At 40.9% G+C, this 27,416-nt stretch overlaps 1 protein-coding gene across 2 annotated transcripts in view; it reads right to left on the bottom strand.

The window, feature by feature from the left end:
* Positions 1-10,431, bottom strand: part of LOC112196620 (cyclic nucleotide-gated ion channel 1) — a 29,872-nt gene extending 19,441 nt beyond the window's left edge. The window contains exons 1-4 of one of the 2 annotated variants that reach the window (XM_040518882.1): positions 10,174-10,431; positions 9,514-10,062; positions 6,722-6,913; positions 5,841-6,124 (exon numbers count right to left, since the gene is read on the bottom strand). In XM_040518882.1, the coding sequence (XP_040374816.1) occupies positions 5,841-6,124; positions 6,722-6,913; positions 9,514-10,032 (995 nt within the window). In that variant the 5' untranslated portion in view covers positions 10,033-10,062; positions 10,174-10,431. Of the gene's footprint in view, positions 1-5,840; positions 6,125-6,721; positions 6,914-9,513; positions 10,063-10,169 lie in introns of both variants that reach the window. The other variant, XM_024337014.2, reaches the window with a different exon arrangement.
* Between the last annotated feature and the right edge of the window lie 16,985 nt (positions 10,432-27,416).

Below are 27,416 nucleotides of genomic sequence, written 5' to 3'. Positions count from 1 at the left end.
AGTAACTAATACATGCATTCTCAGTAAGGTAATCAAATTTTTTTTTTTTTTTTTAAAGTGAAGATGTCATCGATTGGTTCCATATTCGTCCTTAAATTACTGCAAAATTTAACACACTAATGAAGTAACTAATACATGCCTTCTCTAGTAAGGAAATCCGAACTATTATAAAATTGCAAACATCATCAATTCGATAAAAATATGATTTAATTCAATAATTAGAACTGTTGAACTGTTAAAGGCCTCTTTGATAGTTAAGTCGGCAAAATTTCAGCCATAAGCATTTGATCATCCAAATGGGGAAGCGTTGCAAACAAATACAAAACAGTGGACAGAACTGCGATTATAGTAATTAGTAATTAAATGGCTAAATGATTTACAATTTAATTCAAAATTTGAGGGAAAAATATTGACGTGGGATCTATAGAATGTATGTGTGTGTGATAGCAGCATTAAATAAGTACCGATTCACCTAGATTCAAGTTCTCCTCAAATTGTTTTTGTTTTTGTCTTCTTTTTTTTTTTTTTTGGGTGAATGAGGATTTGAAATTTTAGATTGCTTTTAACCAAACAAAAATTAGAAGCTCCTAATTTGGAGAAGCTAATGCGGTTGCAAATGTTGTGGCAAACAGTGATAATAAGTTTACAGGCAGGGCGGAGCCACGTTGGGGCACAGTGGGTCCCGTGCTCCAGTAAGATTTTAAGTATATACTGGTTCAATATACCTTCCTTGTCATACTGGTTGGGGCACATACTTATGTTAGGCTGGTCTGGTCCTTGGTTTGATTGCTGGTAGCAGCAATGTGCTAATCTTTTTTTTTTTTTCTGTTTTTTTTATAATATTAATACTATTATCTCTTCTCAGCAGTCAGCAATGTGCTAATATTTTTTTCATTTCTTTCTTTTTTCTAACATTTTATTCTTAGAAAAAAAAAACATTAATAATATTCTTTCATATAGTTTCAAAGTTCAAATATAAATTATATTTCCATTATGAAAAATTGTCTAAAATCTAAAAACTATAAGTTTTATTAATAAAATATGTAATTTAAAAAAACTATTGATCTTTTTTAGTACAAAAATAGATATTGATCTTTCCCTTACCTTATTATAATTATTATTTTTATTACAATTTTGATATATTTTAAGTTTATTATTATTATTATTTTTTTAACTTTTAAATGCCCCAGTTGAGATCTTGTTCTGGCTCCGCCACTGTTTACAGGTAATCGAGAATGGTTAATATGTTGCCGTCTAAGGCAGCCGTGTCCTCTACCTATTGACCTACTAAATGTTGGTTGTACCAGAAGTTTATCCATATATATATATATATATATATATCTGCAGCAGAAAAAAAAAAAGACACCAAAATAAATAAATATAACCCTAGTTAGTTAAAATGCGTATAAAACTTCAGTATGCATATAATTGAAAAAAATTCAATACATGTATATATTTTTACTGAATTATACGCGTCCCTTTTTCACTAACTATGAATATAACTAAACGACAAACTAGTTGATAGAAGTGAATAAGTTTTTGCAACAATTTAAATGATCATATATATGGTTAAAAGGAAAAAGGGGAATGCTACGTACAACCGCACCTATGCGGTTGGATAATTCAGACTTACTTCTCTGTCAAACACATGTATTTGCATTTAAAAAGCAACATAAATATGTTTCTTCAGATATTGATTTCCAGTTTTGCCCCTTGTGCGTTTTCGTTAACATGACATACCCGACAAAAGTTCTCTCTCGTGTGGCTGGGCAGAGACCCCTCTCTCTCCCGTTCTCTCTCCTACCCGAAAAATCTGTTCTCTCTCATCTGCAATTGGTTGGATTCATAGAGAAAGTGGAAACAACTTCCATGTTCATCAATGGAAACTTAGTACGCATCTCTGCAATTAGCCACACATATTTTTCTCTACAACTCCACGATTCCTCAGCTCTCATTGATTTTCCAATTCTCGATCTGGGTTTCCTTTCATACAATTCACCTCTATCTATCTTCCACCACACCATTCACTTACGTTCGATTCCAGTATTATTATTATTTTTTATTTTTTATTTTTTTTTACAAATGTTACATCTCCTTTGTTTGTCCTGGGAAAATTTTATTGCTGTCAAATCGAACTTTTGATGGGTTTCAAGCCATGTTTCTATTACATCAACATTAGAGCAAACTAAGAGCAAGTGCACCCGTAGTCAAGAAAAGGCAAAGTCAAGAAGTCAAGAATTCGACCAGTCAAGTTACTATTCACTGCCACTGGACATGGGTTTACACCCGTTATTTTTTTTGCCCGGTCAATACTGTTCATTATTATATAATTTTAGGGAGTCTCGAAAATCGACTTTTTACACATACATAATTTGGGAAAACTTCCTTCATGAAAGTTATAGAGATCGTCGATACGATCTCGTGCATACATGGAACGCAATATTCGGAGTTCGTATGAATTTATTATGAATTTTTGAAATCTGAAAATTTTCTATAAATAGCAAAAAAAAAAAATTTTCTATTTTGTTTCAAATGACCATTTTTTCATTCCCCCCCCCCCCCCCCCCCCGCCGCGATTCTTTCTCTCGCAGCTACACCAGACCCATTGTTTTTCGTCCGACCCGACCCGGATTTTTCTCCGTCCTCCAGCGTTCTCCGGCCAAGGACCCGGCCCCCCCCCCCCCCCCCCCCCCCGAGGTCGCCTCACCTCCTCCTGCAGCTCTGTGGCGTCAAACCGCCCAGAAGCTTCCCCTAGGTCGAGATCGAAGCAACCCAGCGGAGCAAATCGTCCGGCCACGTGAATCCTTGCGGCGCAGTGGAGGGTCTGGTGATGACGTCGCCCACGATCATTGCTGAGCTCCTCCTCACGTCAGCCACGATCAGGCTTGGAAACCGCTGGCATCTGGGCTTGACCGGTCAGGAAAATAGTCATGGCTGTGACTTATTTCTTGGCTGTAGTCAAGAAAGGGTTGGTTTTGCCCGGGCAAAAAACCACCGGTGGAAGGAGCAAAATCCATCTCAAGGTCATATAGTTAGGTTTTTCTTGACTATGCCCAGTCAAGAGCAAACCGGTGGACTTGCTCTAAGATTGGATTCTCGGGTTTCAAGCTTTGTGGTATGCCTGGGCTATGGGGAACTTCTTTATAGCTCAGAGGGTGTGGCTAATTAATTATTCCAAGAACTGCTGATATGGGTTTGGCTTTGATTGTAATAAGTAGCTGAGAGTTAAGGTTTTCTTCATTTTTTGGATCAATATAGTGAATAGAGAGTTTGGAGGATCTGTGGTTGGTTGGGTGAGAATATATAATTTTTTTTTTTGAATAAGAATATCTATACTATTATTAAGATAAGAGGTTTTTTTTTTAAGATGTATTAAGATAAGAGGTTTTGTTAGCTAAAATCAAAAATCTTGACAGAAATAACCTTAAGAGATTAACATACTTTGAGAATTAATTAAAGCACAAGAGCTATTACGACAATTACAAAATATATTTTTATTAATAAAAATAAACAAAATAAATCTCACAACCCACTTTTCTCTTCCACTAACTTCTCTCTGCAATAACCGTTTTTTTTTTTCTGAAAAAATATTACAAAAAAATTACTTGCACATGCAGAGCATGTGTGGAGGAAGGCTAGTATAATTTTAGTAGTAGACAATGTTCTCTAGTAAGAGACAGAACAAAAAGCCAGTGGAGTAATGGAGTTATCGAGAAGGCATAAAGGGCAAAAATGAAAACTAATGTTTGAACAAGAATATTCATGTTGCTTTGTTAATGCAAATACAAGTTTCTAACCGAGAAGTGCGTCTGAATTATCCAACCGCATAGGTGCGGTTGTACATAACATTTCTCAAAGAAAAATAAAGTTCTAAGGAAATAATTAATGTTTGCTACCAAAATTTCTAACCTACTTTAATCAGTACCATTTTAGAAGTAATCGCTTACCCTTGTACTATCTAATTTCTTAGACTCATAGTAGATCAAAGTGACATCTTATCATCAGCTTATGAAACAATAAAAATAAGGGAAAATGGTCCGTACGGTACCCCGTTTTTGGCTCCTTATAACTTTTGGTACCTGACAAAAAAAAAATATCAATACGGTACCTGAAGTTCTCTGCCCGACCAAGGATTGTATATATGGCCGTTAGCTCCGTTACATCGTTTGTCAGCTGGCAATTTTTGAAGGGTATTTTCGTCCTTTCATGCTTTAATTTTTTTTTTTCTAAGCATCTCTCTCTCTCTCTCTCTCTCTCTCTCTCTCTCTCTCTCTCTCTCTCTCTCTCTCTCTGTTTCTGCATATCTATGTGCTGAGGAGGAGTAATAACTTCCTCGTCTCCTCCGGTGTGGGAGGACGACGTCCGCTCCGGCGCATTTCCTACGAGGCCATTATAAATATTCCTGAAACTTAGATCCCCGAGCACAAGCTCAGGGCCCTATCAGAATATTATGCACATTCGAATCAAACCCCCAGAACCCAAAATCCAATTTCTGACTCATCTTCGAAATCATTCACCAAATGAACCCCAAATTGGGGAGTTTGGCTGCTTCAAATACAACATTTCACAATCAAATTCCCAATTAGTAAACACAAACACGAAAACAACGAAGCTCCTCATCCACCACCTAAAGAAACGGCGATGGTGGACGGAAAGCCACCTAAAGAAACGGCGTTCTGCACCTTCCTTTCACTTTTCTCAGTCCTCACACTTCACTAGCTTCAATGGCAAGCCGTTGGTCTGTCGCCGATTAGAAACGGTGGCTCCCACATCTGGATGCGTGGAGGCAGATTTCATCACTAAACTCTTCCTCCTCGCCGATAGCCGAGCTCAAGAGCAAGATTTTCAAGCTCAAAAATATGGGGCACCCAATGACTCCCCCATCCCAACTCTTCCTCCTCGTCGGTAGCATTGAAAGTGGTGACCCGAATAGGCCTGGACTTCTCAGTTTTCAACCTGTCCAGCTGGCCGTTCGGGTGAACCGTCGCCGACGAAGACTTGTTGGAAGTGGGTTCGTGCTCGAATTGGGACTTGGAGTTCATTTTCCAGAACCGTTTGATGACAACTTTGTTCCGGGACCGGCGGCGGGACGGCCACGAAAGACGGGAGCAGAGGCGGCGGAGGTTTCTGAGCATTGTAGGCGAAATGGGTTGGGGTCAAAAATGGGTCTTGCGAAGATGGAGTCTTTTGCAGAGATGAAGAAGAAGAAGAAGACACAAAAGTCTCTGGGGGTGAGGAGTTGGGTTTGGCATGAATTTGATAGAGGATTAGTTAAAAAAAAAAAAAAAAACCAGAGGAACTAAGGAAGAAGAAGAAATGAGGAAAAAACGTTCACAAAAAAAAAAATCTAAGGAAAAAAAAAGTAAAAAAAGAAAGGGTAAACTTGTCATTTTATGATCAAAATTGCCGGCTGGCAAGTTCTATAACGGAGATAACGGCCATATGTACCAATCCTCGGTCGGGCAAAGAACTTCAGGTACCGTATTGATATATTTTTTTTGTCAGGTACCAAAAGTTATAAGGAGCCAAAAACGGGGTACCGTACGGATCATTTTCCCTAAAAATAAAAGAGAACCCATTGATAGCAACAAAAAGCTACACACACCTAAACTACAACCGATTAACCTTAGAAAAATATTAGAAATAAAGGACTTAGAGCAGCATAATGAAAGACAAAAATTGGTGGGAAGGCTTAGGCTTTAGGTATAAGGTTTTGGATTAATCTAAGTGATTAGATGAACTTAAGGGTTTGAAGAATGATTAGTTTTATAATACGAAGCTAGCTAGTAAACTTTGGAGCTTTTGTAATTTGAAGGATCTCAAGATTTATAAATACATACCTTAGATTTCTAATGCCCCACCAGAAAGTGTAAGAGTACTTTGTTAAAAATCCTACCGATCCTGTATTACCAGACTGTAGAGCATCGAGGAATATTCCAAAATCAAATAGTGTAGTATTTGATGGATTTATTGGACATGATTCATTTAGGAATGCAATATTCGTGGAAGCACTTGTATTGCTGCAATAATAAGCATGTTTGCATCCTGCAGTATTTTTGCAAGCTTGTTGCCAACATGATGTCTCTCGTTCAATAGAACTAAAATACCAAAATGCTCCAAGTACCTAAAAAGTTAAAAATTTAGTTAACGGACAGATACTTGCTTCGCTAAAAAAAGAAGAAGAACTTTTCAAAACAAAAAAACAAAAAACAAAAAAAGAAGAAGAAATAAAGTTAATAAAGGAAAAGAAAACATGGCCACCCTCGCCTTTAGATCAAATAGCCTTTTTTAGAGTAGAGTGTCCAATTTCATTAATAAAAGTAAAATCATACAATATACATGGTGAGGTTGCATATTGATTTATATGTTCAGTAAATAGCGAATTCAAAACTCAAAATGTTCTGCAATATACTGAACTAAAAAAGGGGAAAATATCTGGGCCACAACAACTTCATCCCACATTGAATGAAGTTGTTCCGCCAAAATGTTTGGATTCTATAGATTAGGGCACTTTTTTGTGCTTCTTGAAGCTGTTGTTGGATATGGGTCCAACAGCCGACTATACCGAGTTCACCCCATATTTGCCACGCATGTATTATCTATTCTTTATTCTTTCTAATTTTTGTAAAATTTAAACAGTAAATAATTAAGGACTACAAGGAAATTAAAAACTCTTCTTTTTAAAAAATAAAAAATAAAAAATAAAAGAGGATGAACTTACATGAGCAGCAAGGATGTACAACAAAAAATTGAATGCGCCTTTGATCCATCTTCTGACCCTTTTAAATTTGATACATGATTGATAGATTTGGTAAGCCCTTACCAGACATTGTAAAACAAGGAAAGCGATTATGGGTGTTCTTGTATATACTATGGAATCTCTCATTCTCAAAAAGATAACCAATATCATAACCTGAACAAGTTACAAGGCGTTAGATTCAACGAGTAAAGTATGATAAAATATATACACATATACATGTATATATATGTGTGTGTAGCTATTGGCTTCACAATTTTCAAGAAGTTATCTTATTGTTATTGACATTCTATTAATTTGAATAAACTCATAAATAAATAAATAAGAAATACACCATACACTTTTCAATGTGGGGGAAGGGCGGTTGCAAGGTGGCAGGTGCAAGATGCACTAGGTTTGGGTGGATGGGCCTGCTTCCTTTGCATATGGGCTTGGGCTTGCCTTTACAAGTGGGTCAGGGGGCACTATTCTTTTGGATTTTATGTTTTAGTTTTAATTGCTTTTTTGTTAGAATTATTTTTCCAAGTTTGAGATATGTCGCCAAGAGGACCTTCATCTCCTACATCATTTTTATTCTATGGGTGTTTTTGGGTAGTTCTGGATGCGCTTAATTGCCTTAAAAATGTTAGATTATTTGGATAATGACTCTTTTGTCTGCCCTACGAGGGTGAGTCATTATTATAATTTTACTAATTTATAAATGAGTTGACGTGATTTTTCAAAGTAAAATTAATTATGGCTAACAAAGGGTTTTTAAAATTCTTTATTAATTATTTTGTATGACCTTTTTGTCGTTAATAGTTGACATTTTCTTCAAAAATTTCTAATAGTAATTCATATTTACTTGGGAGAAAACTCTAGCGAGAGAATTTTAAGAAAGCCGTGGTTGACTGTGCCTGTCCGGCTACATGTTGACGCTGGCGTTGGCTTCTGGCCTTGCCTGCGTGCCTCGAGTGCGGCCAAACGGGAGTTTGTTATTTCCAGTAATTAGAGAGGGGGCCTGAAAGAATCCCATTGTCCTAGCTTTCAGTCGAAGGCGGTTTCTGCACAGATCGGAGTTTCGCGGCTGACGGTGGTGGCCGGGTTTGTGGCTGTGATGCAAACCCGATCCGGGTTCTAGATGTGTGATTGGATCCATTCGGATCTTATTGCAGATTGACTGGTTGTTGGTTGCTGTGTGGATTCGGACCTTGTCACAAGTGACTCGACGACAGGGTTGGCTAGGATCTTTCCTCGGGAAGGCAGCGGTGAGATTGGGGATGGCGATGGAGGGATTGGTGTCGATCTCCTTTTTGGAATTGGGCTAACGAGGTGTGGGATTGTGGTGGTGAGTGTGGTAGTGAGGAATGATCTCTGCCAGTTCCTTGTCGGCGATGATGTCGGGGTCTAAGAAATGCAGTGGCGTGACGAGCATGGTGGTCCGATGGTGATGGTTGGCCTCCTTGTGCAAGGGTTGTCTTGGGCTGGGGTCAGGGCTTGGGCACTTCAGGCCTTGGTCTTGTGGGCCTGTTCTTGGCCTGGTTGTCCTTGGGCCTGGGGCTTCACCCTAGGTCCATTAGGTTTTATTTCATTTACTGTTGTTTTTTATTTATGCTATTTATTTTTTTGTGCTATTTGCGAGCAATAAGTCCCTACAATAGTTGTGTAGGGCTAGTCGGGCTTTGTGCCTGTGTGTGCACTCTAAGTGCCTTGTCTACTCTAGATCGGCGACTAGTTCATTGTTTTGCTAAATGGTCGCTACCGCCTAGTGGCAGAGTGAGACTAAGTGTCGTTAGATTTATTATTTGGTGGCAACATAGTTGGAAATCTGTGCGTATGGTAATTATGCTACATTGTAATACATATCGAGTTATCTTTTCATTATGTCACCGCTGTGTCAAAGCAAATGGAGTAGCTAGTAGAGCACTCTTTGCTAGTTGGTGTTTGTTCGAATACATGTCTGCTGTAGAGATTTCTGATATTATTTCGGGAAATACTCTAGATCCTTATTGTAATATGGGGTTTCGGCTCAATGTCCCTCCTTGTATTCAAAGGTTTCATTAATCAAGGCTTGAGAGCAGCCGCACCAACCATTTATTAAGAAAAAAAAAAGTAAAGTAATTCATTTATAGCTAACAACACCGCACATTGAAAAATAGCTATAGCCTATAGGTTTAATTATTTTTCTCTAGTAAAACTATTTTTTTTAATTTTTTTTTAAATGTTTTGCCATAAATTTGCTACAACAATACTATCTGTTGTCATGCCACATCATGCACACATGGAACCAAGACATAAATCAAAATCTAAGGGTTAAAAGGAAGTGTAAAAACATTGTGTCCTTTGACCTGGACGTAGACATAAGTCGTTTATATCTTAATACTTTAGGGAGCATTGTAGTAATTGACAATAACAAAAGAAACTCTAATTGTCCTCCGTGTAGATTATTTTACCAAAACTCACTAAGTTCTTCTTCTAAAAAAAAATAAAAACTCACTTATTTTTTTTTTAGGTTCTATGTTCTGTTTTCAATGGCTAAACTTTTTACTCAAATGGATATTTTGTTTTTGAAGAAGAGATTACTGTGGTTCAAGGAATAAGGGAAAAAGGAAGATGGATAAAGTTGGAAGGTTTTTTATTTTATTTTATTTTATCAGGGATAAAGTTGAAAGTTTAATGATAAAAATTGAAATGAGGTCTAAAATACCAATTAAAGAGGTATAAATTGAACCACTCTCAAAAGTAAAGTGAAACTAACAAAAAGAAAAGGCACGTACCTGTGGAATGGGAAGTACAGCAAGAAAATAAATAGCAATGTGGACACAAATCCGCCGGATTTTGAACCTCCTTTCCTTTTGCAGTTTCTGCAACTCTACACGGTCCATCCACCAAGGTTCCACCTCTGGCATGGCGGCAACCCTACGAATTTGGTGTATAATATGAAGCACGGAAGGGATATCTGTAAGTGAGCGCAGCACAAGAGCTGCAATCCTCAACTTGTTATCTATTCCAAGGCACTTGTTGTTCTCATCAACAATTGGGATGTATAAGAACAAAGGATCGACTGAGACCGCAATACATGATACGACAAACATTTGTTTCCGTGATGGCCGTAGTAAATCAGCCCGAACTAAGGCAAGTACAATCCACATTCCCAGAATTATTAGCCAAAGCATACCTACCGCCGCCATTACAGATCCAAATTGCGGAACGATTTTCACCAACAAGAACAATATTATAATTCCAAAAACATTCAACGGGCATCTACAACAGAGAATGGGGCCATTGAGCGCCATTTCTTCTACTGATCGATAAGAATAACAAAACTGCATGCATTATTTTCAGTCAGCATCAAAATAGAAATGTACGTGCAATCAATGCCAACAGAAATCAAAGAATTGAATTGATTAAACTTGAAAACTGCACTACGTACCTACCCTGCTGCTGCAACCAACTAAAGCGAATGACCAGCTAGGGATGGATGTGAACCTAGCTCAAGTATTCGAGTTTCTGGATCTAATAAGCTCCTAGCAGAAATTCCACTAATGGTTCTTCGGTATTATAGCTTGGCATACCGATGAGTAGTATTATATACGTAGAAGGTAGCCGGACGCAAATCGTCGTCTTCTTCTAGTCATCTTTCTATAATTCTTTTTTTCACTTTTTTTATTTTATTTTATTTTTTTTTCTAAAAGACGACTGTGGTCTGGCCGAGCGGGGTAGGGATTGCGATTTCTGAGGATACAAATTTGTTGCCCCAACTCTATTGGGGCCCGTGAGCTATATTTTTCTATTTGTTGCCCGCCTCTATAAAGTCTCTTTTCAGACATCTTTTCTATCAATGTCAGTTAATTATGTTTATTTATGCCTAGTGGTGTTTATTAACTAAATCGACTGGACTCAAGTGATAGTTTTCCAGAAAGGGTTGTAGTCACTGGTCAGTGAGAAAAAGCCTTGCGATGCGGATCTGGTCGGCACCCGCTCTTTCGAGGAGAGACAATTTGACGACTTCTCCTATTTATGATGGTTTTTCTCCCAATAAATATTGTATATGGAAGAAAAGAATATTATTATTCTTTAACAAATTTTGTTGAAAAGTTATCTTTGCAAATAGGCTTCATCATCATTAGTCAGGCTAAATTTTAGAGCTTATGGTAGGAGTGGGTTGGACTTTGACCAAGTCAAGGAAACTTAAGGCCGGATTGAGGCTTTAATATGATAGCCCGTACCCGCCCTTAAGATCCATTTTGCAAGGGTCAGGTCGGGCCTGCCCTTTTAGATAGGGTCGGGTCGGGCCGGCCCTTTTCGATAGGGTCAGACCTATCTAAAAGAACAGGCTCGACCCGGGCTTTACTTAAAATAAAGGGAAAATCATCATTTACCCAATTTCAGCTTAAAAATTGTCCATTTGCACCACCAACTGTTTTTTAACCCCATTTACCCAAAACACTCTAAGGGATTATTTCCCTAACACCCAATTAATTATTTTTTATTTTTTTTTGGGACTTTTTTGCCCTCTCCTTCTTTTTCACTTAGAGGGAGAAGTCATCCTCCACTTTGCCGGCCTCCAGTGGCCGAGCGCAGACTCTGGTGACCGGAATCCGGCGACCGATGACCAGAATCCGGAATCCGGCTACCGGACTGGTGTCCGGATTCCGGCGTCTGAATTTATTGCCCCCTAATAATACCTAGTAACCATATTATTGCCCTCCAGTAATCATATTATTGCCCCGCAATACTCATATTATTGCCTCTCAATAATCATATTATTGCCTCCCAAATTCATATTATTTTCGTCCAGTGAATTGTATAAACTTCCAAAACCAAAATGAATACACTACAGGGCACAATTGATCATATTATTGCCCTCCAATACTCATATTATTGCCTCCTAATAATCATATTATTGCCTCAATAATCATATTATTACCCTCCAATAATCATATTATTGCTCTCAAGTGAGCCAAAATGAATACATTACAGATACAAAAAATAAAAAAATAAAAAAAAATCTCAGGATACAGAAAAAAAAAAAAGTGCTCTGGGCACCCACGTCTAAAGATGACAACGGACTGGTGGTTGGTGACCATTACAGAGATTGCAACCAATGTGAAGGCAACAACTAAGATTCTGAGACCCGCTTGAGCCATCAAGAAACTCGTTTTCCGCCGTTGACTACTCAAATCAACAAAAGAGGACAAGTTCTTCTTGTCTTTAGCCACCGTCGAAGACTCTGAAGCCATTTTGATCTTCTTCTTCTTCTTCTAGCGGTTTTAGAATGGGAAAGTTAATAAGCCGGAGGGGATCCTAAATATATATATAAGAGAAGGAAAGATCGAGCAGTAGTAAATGCAAATCTGAGAAACCAAAGGAAATGGCCACTTGTCAAAAAAATCAAGAGAGCGAAATCCAGTCTAGCCTCGGAATTTAAGGGATAGAAGGTTTTAGTGGTAATGGTAATGATGGGGTAATAAGTGAGCGCAACCTAACTTTAGGACGAGAAAGGAAATGCATTAATAAATGAATACCCAAATCAGATTCCGATCCTCACAAATGAGAGAGAGAGAGAGAGAGAGAGAGAGAGAGAGAGAGAGAGAGAGAGAGAGAGAGAGAGAGAGAGAGAGAGAGAGAGAGTTTGGGAAGGAGAGAGAGAATGAGAGGAGAGGGATGGGTTTTAATTTCATTAATAGGGGCTAAAATGTCAATAGATGTTAGATTGGGTAAATAGGGTTAAAAAACTCTTGTTGGAGTAAGTGGGCAATTTTTAGTCTAAAATTGGGTAAGTGGTCACGGCCCCTAAAATAAACTCGAACTGGGAAAAAAAAAATCTTCAATAAATGCAATTAAATTGAAGTCCATTAAAACTTAAGAAGTTGTATGAAGTCTAATGATATCAATTACATCAATTGAAACTGAAACTTTCAATTAATTATGGAGAAGAACAGAGATATGAAGAGCAATCTGACACTCTGATGATATCAATTACTTCTTCAAAAACAAAAAAATACAAAATAAATCATTCTTGTGGACTTCAAGATTCCTGCAATTATGTCAATGAACTTCCACCATGCTCTATTGTACTCAGAATTTCCTGCAATTATGAATAATGATTCCTAATTGATCAGTACTTGTTCAATCTATATGAGAATATGCTTGCATAATCTTAAGTATATGATCTCATATCAGTATATATATTAAACCACCATGGCCTATAAAATTAATGATTCATATATTTTGTGACCTGTGCACTATTTCTTAAAGCACAAAACCCAAACTTCAAGTTCCTCTGTACACCAAATTAAAAACAAAAAGCAGTATGAACTTGGTTCATTTTCACACTCAACTGGACATATATATATACACCACATTCAACATAGAATGAAAACTCCGAACTTCAGTTTCACACTTCATGAAAGCAAGTTCAGTTTCACACTTCATGAAAGCAAGTTCAGTTTCACACTTCATATAACCAACTCTCTCTCTCACACACACACACACACACACACACACACACACACACACACACACACACCATTCAGTGATTCAGCATAGGCTGAAAATATAAACTAACCTACCCACTGTTCCACTCCATACAAATTGGCTAGTGATAGATGTTTCAACAACCAAGTTTGACTTTCATTGCCAGGAACATAAATAAACATTTAGACTAAACTAACTAGATTAGTCACACACCATTGTCGGCATCTTCTTGAAGTTTGGGAGTCTTCTTCTTCCTTCTCTCTCTCAACCCAACCAAAAATCCAAAAAAAACCCACAAACCACAAACCTCACTCAAAAACTCAAACTTGAACTGAAATTAGAAAAATTCAATGTAAAGCCAGCAGTACCCAATTGGCGTACCATGGTACCGAATAAGCGAATGGCGGCGATGGGGTCAGACTGGAGGCGGAGGGTAAGAGTTGGCTGTGAGGCTAAGAGATGGCGGCAATATGAACACGCCGTCGCCCGAGACAGTTGAGGAAGCAAGGACTCAAACCACGGATTAAAAAAGGCGGAGGCGGAGGCGACAATGCTAGAGGCGGAGCCTGCTACTAAGCAAAGGCTGCTAAGATTAAGTGTTTAGGATTTGGTCGAAGTCTGATGACCTAGATGACTTGGTAAGGACTAGGGACTCTTGAACTTAGACTGACCTGGGCAAAAAAGGGTCATTGGGCCTCAGACATTAATTGAGTTTATCAAAGGAAAAAGAGCTTTTTACCAATAACTACAAAAATAACACTACTATTTACCAATAGCAGACTCCAAAACCAATAGCCCATGCAGCCAATAATTGAAACAGGCTGTCAGCCCATTTTATAGAAAAAACACTCAAATATTAAGAAAATTACGAAACATGCCACTGAGACTCACATAACCCATTTCTCCTAAAATCAGAACGGTTCTAAAATCAAAACCATCCCAAAATCCAAATCCTCCCTAAATCGATCTAGGGCTCTGACGAAGGTAGGGGACAAAGCAGCTAGCGGATCGAGGCGGCGAAGCAATTGGCTAAGGGAGGCTGCGAATCCGGCGAAGCTAGGCTGTGAAGCCGGCAAAGTGAGGCGGTGAATGGAGGCTGTGAATCGGGCTAAGTAAGGCCACAAAGGGAGGCTGTGAAGCTGGCGAAGTGAGGTGGCGAAGGAAGGCTGCGAAGCCGGCGAGACAAGGCTATAAAGCCAGCGAAGGGAGGCTGCGGAGCTAGACGGCCAAGCGAGGGCGCAACCCCGGAGGAGAGGCCTCTGCTATGCTAGGGCTTGAAGGTCAGTAGAGAAATTTGTAGTTTCTGAAGGTCAGTAGCTAATTATGCATTCAATACTGTCGAAATTTGATCATGCTTAGAGCTTTAGCTGAGAAATTTTGAGGGTCAGTACCTTTAGCCTCATGTGGTCATAGATAAGCTATAATGACCTTGTGTTGTTTATTTGTTTTGCAATTTGGTGGAGCTGTACTGATCCTAATTTGTTTGTTATTTCTGCAGGGCTCAGCAACATTTTGTTTGTAGGTCAGTAGCTATGGTATGATTATTAGTTTTGTATTGAGGGTCAGTAGCTTTAGTTTGTGTTTATGTTAGTTTCTTATGGTTCTTTGTTCTTGCAAGTTCATGGATTAGTTGCAAATTTTGCTGCTTGTATCTTCTACTTTCTTTCGTTTTTTTCTTTTCTAATTTTTATCTTGGAAAGAAATGGAAGAAACTATAGAGATTAGGCTGTAAGTTTAGTGACAGTTCTTATGTGTTTGAATGCTATGATTTTTGAAGAGAAAGGATTAGAGTTGTAATCGCCAAAGCATTTTTGGGCACACTTTGTCACCCCTTATGCTCTGTGTTGCTGGTTGACTTGCAGGATGAAGCTAATGAAAGTAATGCTGATGTGAGCAAATGCAAGAAGGCCATGCTAGTATACTACTGGGGGTCAGTATACTACTGGGGGTCAGTATACTACTAGGGATCAGTACACTACTGATAGGGCTAGTATACTACTAGAGGTGAGTATACTACTGAGGGTCAGTACTCCAGGAAATTCAGCTGGAGAAACTTCTTCACCATGAGAAGGTGTGAAATTTAAAGCAATTTGTATGTGAAAGCAGCAAAGCCAGAGATAAATAATATAGTGTTCAAGTTTCATATTGTAATATAAATAGTTTTTGGAATTATTAAATAAATGTATTGTTTCTAGAAATATTATTTTTTCATAATGCTACTGACATTCAACAGTGTTAATTCACATTATCAAACCCACAAGAGCAGATTCATAATTTACTTGCTAATAAAAATAATTCAAAAAGGAAAGGAATCTGACAGCAAGGTATAATACCTTGCGCATGGGCCCTACACACTAACTCATGGGAATTAAAAAAAACAGGCCTGCTGACTGTAATTTATGAAAAAAAAGTGTAGGTAGTGGTAATTTGCTAAAAGAAAAATATGATTCTAATATAGCAAATACAAATTTTATATTTTCATTTCTATGTAATAGAAAATAATATAAAAAAAAGTAAATTTTTAGGGTAGGGCCGAGTAGGGCTTTTAGGGTCAGGCCGGGCTTGGCCCTTACGGGCTCAATTGGGTCGCGCTTCATTTGTATGACCCTTACCCTAACCTATTTGAGAAAGGATAGGGCCGGCTTGCCCTAATGGAAGGGTTAGGTCGGGTAGGGCAGAGCGAGCTTAGGGCCGAAGGGCTAAATGATGAGGTATTTGCAAATAGTATGAGGGGCCTAAAACAATATATAATAAAATCTCGATATTGAATGTTTAATAAATTAACAACTTGATTAAATAATAAAATATTCTGGTCTCTACTCAGTTCAGTGTACTAAAATAATAAGTTTCTAGTGTTAAAGAGAAAATGCGTTGCTCTCTCTGAGAGAAGTTAGGGTTGTTGCCTTCCTGCGGCGGCTTTGAAAATTCGGCTCAAGAAAATGGTTCTTCCTTTTCTTTTGCCCATCATGAGGGCGGTGGTGGCTCCTGTCATTGGTGACACCTTATTGTTCTCTTTTCCCTCATCTGCTTGGTGAATCGAAGCTTTAGGGGCAGTGGTTCTCAGCGGCCTCGGTGGCTCTTCTGTGTGGAGGAGGTTTTTTCGGCAGACAGATTCTTCAGTGGTGCCGCTATGGTGGTTTGCAAGGTGGTTGGAATATGCGATGTCTTCCAAGCTTGGTAGTGGTGAGGTGAGGTGCGACGCCATGGTGGGTGTTGATGCGACCCGAAGAATATACTTATCTTTCAGAGAGAGAGGATGTCAACGTGTTGCTGAAGTGCCAAATCTACTGACGGCGTGAGATGTGGTGCAACACGGTAACGGTAGGCTTTTTTTTTTGCATTGTCGACTGGTGGCATAGGGAGGCGGCCCCGGGGGGGGGGGGGGTAGGGGTTGGATGGGCAACTCTGTGGTTTGGGCTAGGTTTCCAAGTTCATGGGCTGGAGTCCTTTGAAGTTGCCCCAAGTTCATGGGCTGGAGTCCTTCTTACCATGTTTTCCACCATTTATTAAGAGAGCTTAATATTACTTCAATTACCAAATTTCATTGGTTAAAAAATTATGATTTCAATATATTTTATTTCTATTTTATGGATCCAATTTAATTTTTGACAACTCAGTACATTCTCTAGCCTAGATAATCTAATTGAGAGAGAACTAAAAAGCCTCTCTAAAACCTAGGGTTTCTTCTTGTCGACTATTCTCTCATTTTGTGGTGCACTGTCTTTGGCCTCGTCAGCGTGTGGCGCGTGCAATTGGAGAGGTCTTCTCCTCTTGTGGATTGTCGTTCCTTCAAGGTGCGTGTTAGGATCCAAATCTCTTTCAGATGGCAGAGGATGCAATGGTGGTGCCCTGGAATCAGATTCATTGTGGCTTGGGTGGATCAAAGTTTGAGTTGTCGTTGGGATCGAGGTTAGTGGGGTGGTGGGCTTGGTTCGCGGCGGTGGCGCCCTCCGTTGGTCTAGAGGGCCAACATCTTATACCGAGGTCTCGATTGGATTATCGGGCTCCCAGTCGATGTTGGGTTCAATGCAGTGAGGTAGTTCAGAATCAGAATTGGGATTGGGTTCGGGGTTCAAAGCGATTGGAATCGAAGGGGGTGCATGCTTGACCTTTTTTGGGTTGAAGATATGAGGAAACGCAGGTTCGACCTCTGTAGGTGACTGGGGGCATCCAGATTGGTAGTGGCTTGGAGGGGTGATCGAAGATGTTAGTGGTGTGACAGGAAGACAATCATGGATACATCTTTAGGCTGGGCTCTGCAGGCTAACTTTGTTTATCTTGTTACTTGGGCTTATGGTTGGATTTGACCGTCCGTTCCTTTGTTTACAGTCTTTGATTTTATTTTATTTAGTTTGATAGGTATTAGAGGTTGGTCTGGTGCACATCAAGTTGAGGTAGAGGCAATCATCGCTTTGGCTTTCTGGAGGGTCGTTCCCGTCTGGTTTTGGGTTGAAGGTGATGGCGTAAAGGAGTAGTGGCAGGTTAGTGGTTGGTGGTTAGGTTATCTTCTTCTCGTAAGCATCTCAGAGATGGTTTGGTGTCATCAATGATTGATTGGGATTGGAATCCATATTGGGTGCGGCCAATGTGATCAATTCAATGTGCACACAGGTGGAGGAGGATATGCATTTGGTATTTCCAGAACTAGTGTGTATCTGAGATGGTACAACTGAGGGAAGGTGACAACCAAGGAGATGACGATGAAGAGATGAAGGTGAAGAAATGAGGGTGTTGGCATGGTGTCGACAGTAGGGTGGTGGAAGTGCTTGGTTTACTACAGTCCCAGGTCTGAGTGTCCAGCAATCTAATTGGTCGAGTCGGAGTCACAATGAGTGTAGGCTAGGTCGATCAACGCACTATTCAGGTGGACTCTAGGTGGTAAGTTAGTGTTGCACAAGTGAGTTGTATGTTTCATTGGTCTTCTTGGCTGGAGGAGATGTGAGATGTTAAGGATACATAGTTCCTGTGCATGGGTTATAAAGTGAAGTTATAGTTGACTCTGCCCTAATGGCATTGTGAGAGTTTTTTTATCTAGTCTTTTCAAGTCTGTAGTTGGCGACTTTCAAGGTAAGAGGATAATAAAAATTCTCATCGCCTTATTAAAAGAAGCCTTGTTAGTAAGCCTTTGTGCTTTGGTTAGTGTCAGGGCCTTCTGGGTTCCAACAATGTGTCATTATGGACTTTCAGTTTGAAGTCTAATGTGGGTAAAGTTAGGTTCTATCACATTCTTGTTGACTGTTGATAGAATGACTTTTGCACCGTACTCGGTACTCATTGTAATCATTCATTATAAATGAAGTTCCTCTTCTGATAAAAAAAAAAATTTATTTTTGTAAAAGTAAAATGACAATTGGAATTGGTCTACTCATTTTATTTCATAGCCCCTTTATATAGGGAGAGAATTACAACGGTAATATCAATTACAATGATGACATTAACTGCTGATTGGTCCTTGATCCATGCTGATTGATGTTGATTGTTAATTACTTGATTCTCTCTCTGTCAATCACTTTGACGAAGGCACATAATGTGTTTTTCCTTTAACATTGACTTTTTTAATTAACTTGTTAGTGTAAGGATGATTAGGTTACATTCCATTAATTTCATTAAATTTATTTACAAACAACTTTTCACACCACAACACTAGCCGTTATATACATATATGTACATATCAATATTTATTTTTCACATTATATTTTCATAGTGTGTAGGCACCTAACCAATTTTGAATTCATATACATGTGTTATGCAAATCTATTGATCATAGTTTGTAGGCACCCAACAAATTTTGAATTCATATGCATGTGTTATGCAAATCTATTGATCATAGTTTGTAGGCACCCAACCAATTTTGAATTCATATACATGTGTTATGGTTAAAGCACCCACTACCTATGTACAAAGTCATGGGTTCGAGTCACCATGGGGGCAGGAGTGAAACCCTTTGATCCTCTTTAAAAAAAAAAAATTTGAAAAAAAAAAGAACAAAAAAAAAATATACATGTGTTATGCAAATCTATTTATCATAGTTTGTAGGCACCCAACAAATTTTGAATTGTTGTTTATATCTAAGCATGAGTGCATTGAAAGACAAAAAAAAAAAGCATATATATATATATATATATTATAAGAAAGCCAAAATAATTTAGAGCCATTACATTCTTAAAGGATAAGATGATCTTTTTCTTAAGAATTACATTACATGATTTTGCAAATAGGTAATGGTATAGGTGGCATGACAAGACACATAGAATTGAAGTCACAAATCTTATGCCTCATTTGATTCGAACAATCATTTTCCTTAAGGTCCCTTTTGGATGATAGGAAATCATGATATGAAATAGGAATTAATTTCATTTTCCATTCAGATGTGCCGTTTGGTTGTAATTAGAGATAGAAAAGGAAATAAAAAATGAGATCTGACTGGAAATTGACTCCCTCATAAAGCATGAATAGAATTACCTAGTCAGGGGTGGTATTCTATTTCCATTTTCCAAAGTCAAAAGGCAAAATTACATTAATTATCCCTCTAAAAAATATATATTCACCCACCAATATTCCTTATAAATGATGTCATATATGTACTTTAATTAGTAAAAAGACGTTATTGAAAATTATAATTTTATATTTCATTCTTATGACTTATTAAACACTATAATAGGAATGAAAAATTAATTTCAGAATTTAATTTCCAGTAATGTTCCAAATACCTACATGGAAATACCAAAACATATTTCATTCCATATCAGTCTGGAAAGGAAAATAAATCATTTTTCTATTTTGACATTCCTGTTGTTAATGTTTAAGATTTAGCGGTGGCCAAATCTTGGTTAACGCTGGTCCGATGGGCGGACCGCTACTTGTGATGTTCTCAACACTTCCGCTACCTGTCAAGTTAAATACAAAGGGCGTCAGAGGGAAACCGAGTTGGGTGGTCTTCCCTTCTCCGATGCCTAAGTTAGTCAATGTATTTATGTTGACAGAATAACAGTAGGTAAGTAGTAAATGCGTAATTAATAAGGAGAGATGAGTGAACCTTTTATAGGTGGGGAAGAGGTTGGCCTCTTCCTTGTTTTCTATGTGGGACTGATATGCTACAGTTCCCAGCTTCTGATGCTTCAGTTAGGCGATCTTGGCACGACACGTGGCGGCGCGTCAGCGATGATCTGGGGGTGAGCCGGGGCTCAGGTGATAGCCCGCTTGGCTGTGTTTTCGTAGGTCACATTGTTGGTGGTTGTTGGTGCCGCTAGCGGTAGCATGAGCGTGGCTCATTATAGCTAATTATGCTTGGCAAATGCTCATGTAAGTACAAATCCCCCAAGTCCCTAGTCAAGGAGGGCAATCTTGGTTAGGGAGTTGCCTAGCGGTTTGAAGTGTTACTTCTGCTAGACTTGCAAGAGCATAATTAGCTTCAGTGCTTTGCCAACCATGGATTTATTACGAGCAAACGCTTTATACCCTTTTGGGTGGGCCCCTGCTAGGCCCCCAGGGAGTTCCCCACTCCCCGGCTAAGATAGGCCTCCGTTTGGCTGGCATATTGTTTGTTGAGGGGGAAGCTGGGCGGAGCAGAGGGTGTTGGGTAGCGAGCCCAATCTTTGGTATCCGAGTATCGGGGGTTAACGTGCCTGATCTGGGCCGTCAAAGACTTATGTTAACGTGTCCCCTTACTTGTCCTGGAGGAACAGGGCTTGACTGCAACTCCGCGTGGCGGTCATTGTCCTTATGAGGCGTTGCCTCAGGAGTCGCCGTTGGTTGAAGTCCCTCCGCTGATGGTCAGCGGTGTGATGCGTTGCGGGGATTCTTACTTGTAAGATGGAAGGGAGAAGTTCCGCTAGCGGTGTTGCGCTTAGCGGAGACTGTCTCGCTCAAGGTCTTAAAATTCGATAATTTCGCCGATATTTCGGCGAAATTTTCGTTTTTTTAACTTCCCGATATTATCGCGATATACCAAGAAAATTTCGTGCGAAATTTTGGATATTTCGCGATATTTCTCGAAATTTCAGAAATTATCGCGAAATCCTCGATATTTTGCCTTTTGCATGTGGCCCAACATCCAAACTTAGGTCCATATTGGTTTTGAACTGAGCAAAAAGCCAATTTGACACCCTGAGATTCGAACCTTGGTAGAGAGGGAAAAACCCATGCATATCAACCATCCCAACTGAAACTTGAATTGGTAGGTATGTACCAACTTTAAATATATATAGGATCCGAAGTCTAAAAACACCTTGCAAAATATTAAATTTACCGACCATTCTAAATTTAAACGTTTCAAAAATTTTGCTTTATAAATAAAAATATTTTCATTAAACTCATTATCTTCCGCAACTTCATTTTTATGCTCCAAATATTTCTTGTGTTCCTAATTTTATATGACAAAAATTAGGTATGTTAATTAATACTGAATATTGATTCTTAATTATTATTTTTAGTAAACTCATTATTTATGTAGAGAAGTAGTGAAGTATTAAGACAATAAGTTTCAAAATAATAAATATTATTAAATCATATTTTAAGAATTGTCAGTAACTTGATGTATCAATATTCACTTTAAATTACTCTAACTCATTATTTAGTAATCTTGGTTCAACATTTTCATCTAAAATAGAGTACATAATTGATCAAACAAAAATCTTCTAAAGTTTCACTTAAAATTTCCATGTTTTTCCTCAAATTTCCATCATTTTTCTTGATTATTTACCGAAATCGATATATCCTCGATATTTCCGTCGAAATTTCCGTTTCCGGGACCATTGATATTTCCTCGAAACTCGATATTTTGGTCCTTGGTCTCGCTTGTAAGATGAAAAGAGAAGTTCTGCTAGTGGTATTGCGCTTAGCAGAGACTGTCTCGCTTGCAAGATGAAAGGGAGAAGTTCCGATAGCGGTGTTGCGCTTAGTGGAGATTGCCTTGCTTGCAAGATGAAGGGAGAAGTTCTGCTAGCGATGTTGCACTTCGCGGAGACTGTCTTGCTTGCAAGATGAAAGGGAGAAGTTCCGTTAGCGGTGTTGTGCTCAGCGGAGACTGTCTCGCTTGCTGATTGGTTTGCCTGCCTTTTTTCTAGTTACTTCGAATGGACGCTTCGTCTGACATCGCCCGACACGTGGCTATCATGCATTGGGTTAGCATGTGAGTGCACATCTCCTTAGCACGCCCGTCTCTTCCCCATTAATGCTAGTAATTATCGATTTTGTAACCAGGCGACGCCTCGGTTAATCTGGATAGTGAATTTGATCGTGGGGCAAGTGTACGGTGCTGGTATGATGTCGTTTTTCAGCGAACGGTCTCGATTTGATTGATGTTGACATAAAAGAGAGGGAACTCAGAGGCTTTTGACATTTTCTGCACTTCAAGACCTACCTCGTCGTCTTCAAGCTTTGTTTTCTGAGAGTTGAGGAGTACGTTCTGCAAATCGAGTGAGTGTTGCCATTTGACGAGAGAGATTCGTCGAAGTGATAACAAGCATCCCCAAGCGCACAAGGGTTCCCATATTTCAGGTTGGTAATTTGAGCCTTGTCCCTGTTTGATTATTTCTTGTTTCTGTTGGTTGAGATTTTATGCTATTTGGAGTGAATGGTGCCATTCCAATGTGTGTCTGAGGGTCTAGGATGGTTTTGGGGATGGGGTTAGGTGTTTGTGGCAGAGTTGAGGTTTATGGATTTTCTAGATGGTCGAATCTGAGTTTTGGATGCATATATGCATGTGTTCTTGTTTTGGTTGTTTCTGGGTTTTCTGGGTAATTGTTCTTGGTGTTCTTTGGCTAAAATCTGACATAGGGATAGTTTAGATTGTTTTGGAACTGATTGACCTGGGTTTTAGGGTGTTTGAGATGACTAGCGTCATAGAGATCTCGAGCACTGAGGATTCCTGGTCTGACGTGTCGCTTAGCTGTTCAGATAGGATATTTATTGACTCGTTGTGTTTGTCTGCCCCTGCAGGAATCTCACTGTCCGAACCGCTAAACATCGAGCTGCTACAGACCATACCATGGGAAGTAGCGATGGGTCATGTTGGACATCTAGAGAGTTATAGGGCAAGGGAGGACACTGCTGCCCACAAGCGGCGCGAGGAGAAGCTAGCTAGTAATAGCGCCGTTAGCTGTTCCGCTGATAGGGGAGAGGCTGGCGGGGAAGAGATAGAGTCAACCTGGGTCTTTCATGACGGTACTCTATTTGATGAGTTGGGAAGGTCAATGACTGTGGCCGCCGTGAATCGACTGAAGCGGGTGTTTTGCCTTCCTGGAATAGTGAAGCTACGTAATCTGACGAGGGCTGAGAGAGCGTCGATTTTGCCAGTGGGGTATGCCGCCGTGCATGAGGGCAGCGGGGAGTGACGTTTCCTCTACTGTCAAATCTCTAGATTTTGGTTTGCCAGTTCGACCTTGCCTTTGGGCAGATTTGCCCTAACATGTGGCGGTTGTTGATGACGTTGAACTCGCTGTGACGTCTGTCTGGCTACGAAGGGCCAACCGTGGCGGAGGTGCTTCATTTTTACGAGCCTGTGTACGTGAAGCACCAAGGTTGTAGCGGGCAAGTGAATTTGACCAGCAGCCAGGGGCCGCCCAAGCTAATCGAGAATCTGAAGGATTCCATGTCTTTCTGGCGGGGGACCTTTTGTGTTGCGACAGATGGTTGGGATTCGATGCCGGGGTGAACACAGAGGCCCCAAGTTTTAGGATTAAGTCTGAGTTCCAGACTATCTGAGGTTGCCACTGCATCCGCCAACCAATCTTCCTGCAATTTTTTTTTTTGACAGGGTCTCTGTTGTTTTTGTGCAGAGGGTATGCGGTTCACGTTGACCAGTGACGAGCAGTGTCACATTGCATCGATTACCGGGTGCTGGAAGAACCGCAACCTTCTTGACCTTTGCTTGCTCACCGGTTGGGAGTTGCTTGTCTATTTGAAGTGGACGCGTGCCCTTGGTAGGTGTTTCCCTCCAATTTGTGCTTTTCCTTATTTGTCCCAAGCTGACTAGCATTGTGCTTGCTCACATTCACCTCCGTGTAACAAAGTTAGCCGTCACGCTTTCGAAAAATCTATGGATCGCGCCGAGTTGCAGAACTTCCTGGAGGGCATGTATGCCACTGGGCTTACCGCCTAGCAAACCGTGGTTGACCCCCAGGCGTTGGCGTTGACCTAGGCGGAGACTGAAGTTGTGATGCCGATGCCGCATCACTCGCACTTAGGCGCCTCTAGTCAGCCTGCGATACAGGCGAAACCTAGCTCTGAGCATGGGGCTGCTTGCGGAAGCAAGTCTGGTGCCGCCCAGGGCAGGGGGAGAGAAAAGGTTGGCGCTTAGCGTGGGCCTCAGAAGGAGCAGGCGGTGCCGCCAGAGCGGCCTGTCGTGATTGCGGGGTTGGAGCCTCAAGAGCCGTCGAGGCCTGTGGTCAAGGGTGCCGCCCAGGGCACCGTCTTTCGAAAGAGCCGTCAGAATGACGTCGATGAAAGCGAAGAAGCGGTCGATGCCGTGCTTATTGGGGCCTGCTTGACTGTCACTGCCGCCGAGGAGGGACCAAGTAGTGGGTTGGCCTTTTTCGCCCCCTACGCTGAATTCTTGTCGGATCCAGAGCGGGAGTTTCTCTTCCATCTCTGCGAACGGCTAGGGTTCGGCGGGTTGGACGGGACCGTCCACTATACCACCGTTCAGCTCAGCATTTGGGCACCTATCCATTGGGCTACACGAGTTGTTCTTGGCAGCGTCGAAGCAGCCTCAGGTTGAGGGGGAGCTGAGGGAGGAGATTGAGGGTCTCCGGTGGGAGTTGGGGGTGACAAATGATAAGCTGGTTGAAACCCAGCACCTCTTGACCAAGGTAGAGTGCGACCTGGCGGATGTCCGAGGTAAGTTGAGCTTCGCCATTAACTGGGATGTCGAGCGGAACGACCGAATGTCCCGGTTAGAGCAAGATATTACCTTGTTGTAGGAGCAGCTGGCGGCAAAGACTAAGTGGGCCGATATTCTGCATAAGGAGTCAGCCGCCAAATCCACGGAACTGAAGAAGTTACAGGATGAGGTGGCCCGGTTTGGGAGTGAGAGGAGTTGCGCAGAGGCCGCCGCTATGGAATCGTATAAGCAGTCTCCGGCGTACAAGAAGGCCCTGACAGAGGCGGCGAAGGCTGGTGCCGCTGCCGACTTGGATCTGCTGAACAAGAAGGGTGCAATTGATTGGATGAAGGCATCTGGGCCAACCGGGCCATTGGGTCAGCATGGGTTTTCTATAGGAAGGGTGGCTCCTGCTCACGCTGAGGGTGTCCGTTCAGGCAGTGATGAGAGTGGTGAGCGTCCGGCGGACGAATCTCAGAGCACCCTACCTCCCACTCAGTCTGAAGTGTTGCATGCCGAGTTCCTGGCAGCCCACACACATGCAGATGTTACGATGGTGACGCCAAGTCCAACAGCTCATAGCTCTAATCAAACAAGCCGCGTGGTTGTCCAACAGTCGCCGGTTGATGGAGAAAATGTTGCCGCTGCTAGCATCAATCCCTGAAGATTTCTCTAGCTCAGTAGCGCCTTTATTTTGCTTTTGTTGTTGCCGCCGCTTAGGGCGTTCTTTTATGTGTAATCTTAACAATATTTTTGGGCGGGGAGTCCCGACCCTAAATATATGAAGGATCGTTATTTCTTTGAAATTTTGCTAAGTGTGAGATTGTTGCTGTTAACATGATTGTGTTGTTTGCATGTTTGCTAGAGTTTTCGACTTGTGCTAATTAAAATTGTTCTAAGTGCACGATGTAGCGGACGTTGTCCGCTGACTGTTGTTGGCGTTGCCAGTTAACTTGTGCTATGGAGAACAATGGTTTGAATAATTCCTCATTCATTGATAGCTAAGAGATTAGCGTTTTACAAAATGGGGGTTGTACCAGTTAGGTAGCTTCCCTTAGCTAAATGTTGAACAAAAATTTAGCTAAGTCAAGATGCTCTTGGGTAGCGGCATGACTATTTGTAGTAATACCGGAGGTGTTCGGTATTCCAAGGGTGGGTCATCGTGACGCCATCCTTGTCCATTAAATAGAAGGTGTCGGGACTGACGACCTCCACTATTTTGTATGGTCCCTCCCAAGTAGGACAGAGTGTGGTTGGCGGTGGAATGACTTTCTTCATTACCCAATCCCCAAGTTGGAGATTCCGGGCTTTGACTTTGGCGTTGTAGAAAAGTGATACCCGCTGTTTATTTGCAAGTTGTGCAAGTGGGCCTTATGGTGCTTTTCCTCGAGGAGATCTTTGTCGAGGTTGATGCCTTCGTTGTTGGTCTCGGGGTAATAGCCCTCGACCCTAGCGGTTGGTTGGGTGACCTCAATGGGTTTGACGGCCTCAGTTCTGAACATCATATAGAATGGTGTTTCACTAGTGGTGGATGTTGGGGTAGTTCTGATGGCCCACAGAACTTCTGGGAGCTTCTCCGCCCATAAACCCTTAGCATCATCGAGCTTCTTTTTTAGCAGCTTTTTGATTATCTTGTTTGCTACTTCGACCTGGCCGTTGGTTTGGGGGTGAGCAACAGATGCAAAGCTCATTTTGGTGCCCAGGTTAGTGGTGAAAGATATGAGCTCCTTGTTGTTGAACTGCGTGCCATTGTCTGTGATGATTGTTGGGAGCGCCGTAGCTGCAGTAGATGTTCTTCCAGAGGCAGTGAGTTACCTTGGCGGTGGTTATTGCTATTAGCGGCTCCGCCTCTATCCATTTACTGTTGTAGTCGATGGCGACAATGATGTTCTTGAACTGACCCTTTGCGGTTGGAAATTTTCCAAGTTAGTCCAGGCCCCACGTGGAGTGAATCCATGGGCCAATGATGATCGACAGGGGTTTCGTCGGGGCATGGGGGAGGTCAGCGTATTGTTGACATTTGTGGCAAGACCTGGACAGCTTCCTGATGTTGTCGCCGAGCGTAGACCAAAAGTAGCCCTGTCGCATTGTGCGATTAGCCAGAGACCTGGCGCCTGAGTGGTTTTCACATTCCCCGGCTTGTATCATTGCCAGCACGACCTTTCCTTCCTCCTAGGTCAGACACCAGAGGTTGGGGTGGATGAATCCTTGGCGGTAGAGCTTGCCATTTTGGATGTTATAGCGGGTTGGCCTCCGCTTAAGTTGCCTTGCCTCGACCTTGTCAACTCTAGTGTTCCATTGCGCTTGTATTCAATTATTTCATCCATCCAACTGGGGTTCACCTCAATGTTAAAGATTTTCGCTAGGATTTTTGTGATG

Source organism: Rosa chinensis, chromosome 4 (assembly GCF_002994745.2).
Source record: "Rosa chinensis cultivar Old Blush chromosome 4, RchiOBHm-V2, whole genome shotgun sequence".
In the NCBI taxonomy this organism is placed as follows: domain Eukaryota; kingdom Viridiplantae; phylum Streptophyta; class Magnoliopsida; order Rosales; family Rosaceae; genus Rosa; species Rosa chinensis.
Note: the sequence above shows the minus strand (reverse complement) of the source record. Positions and strands in the feature narration are given on the sequence as shown.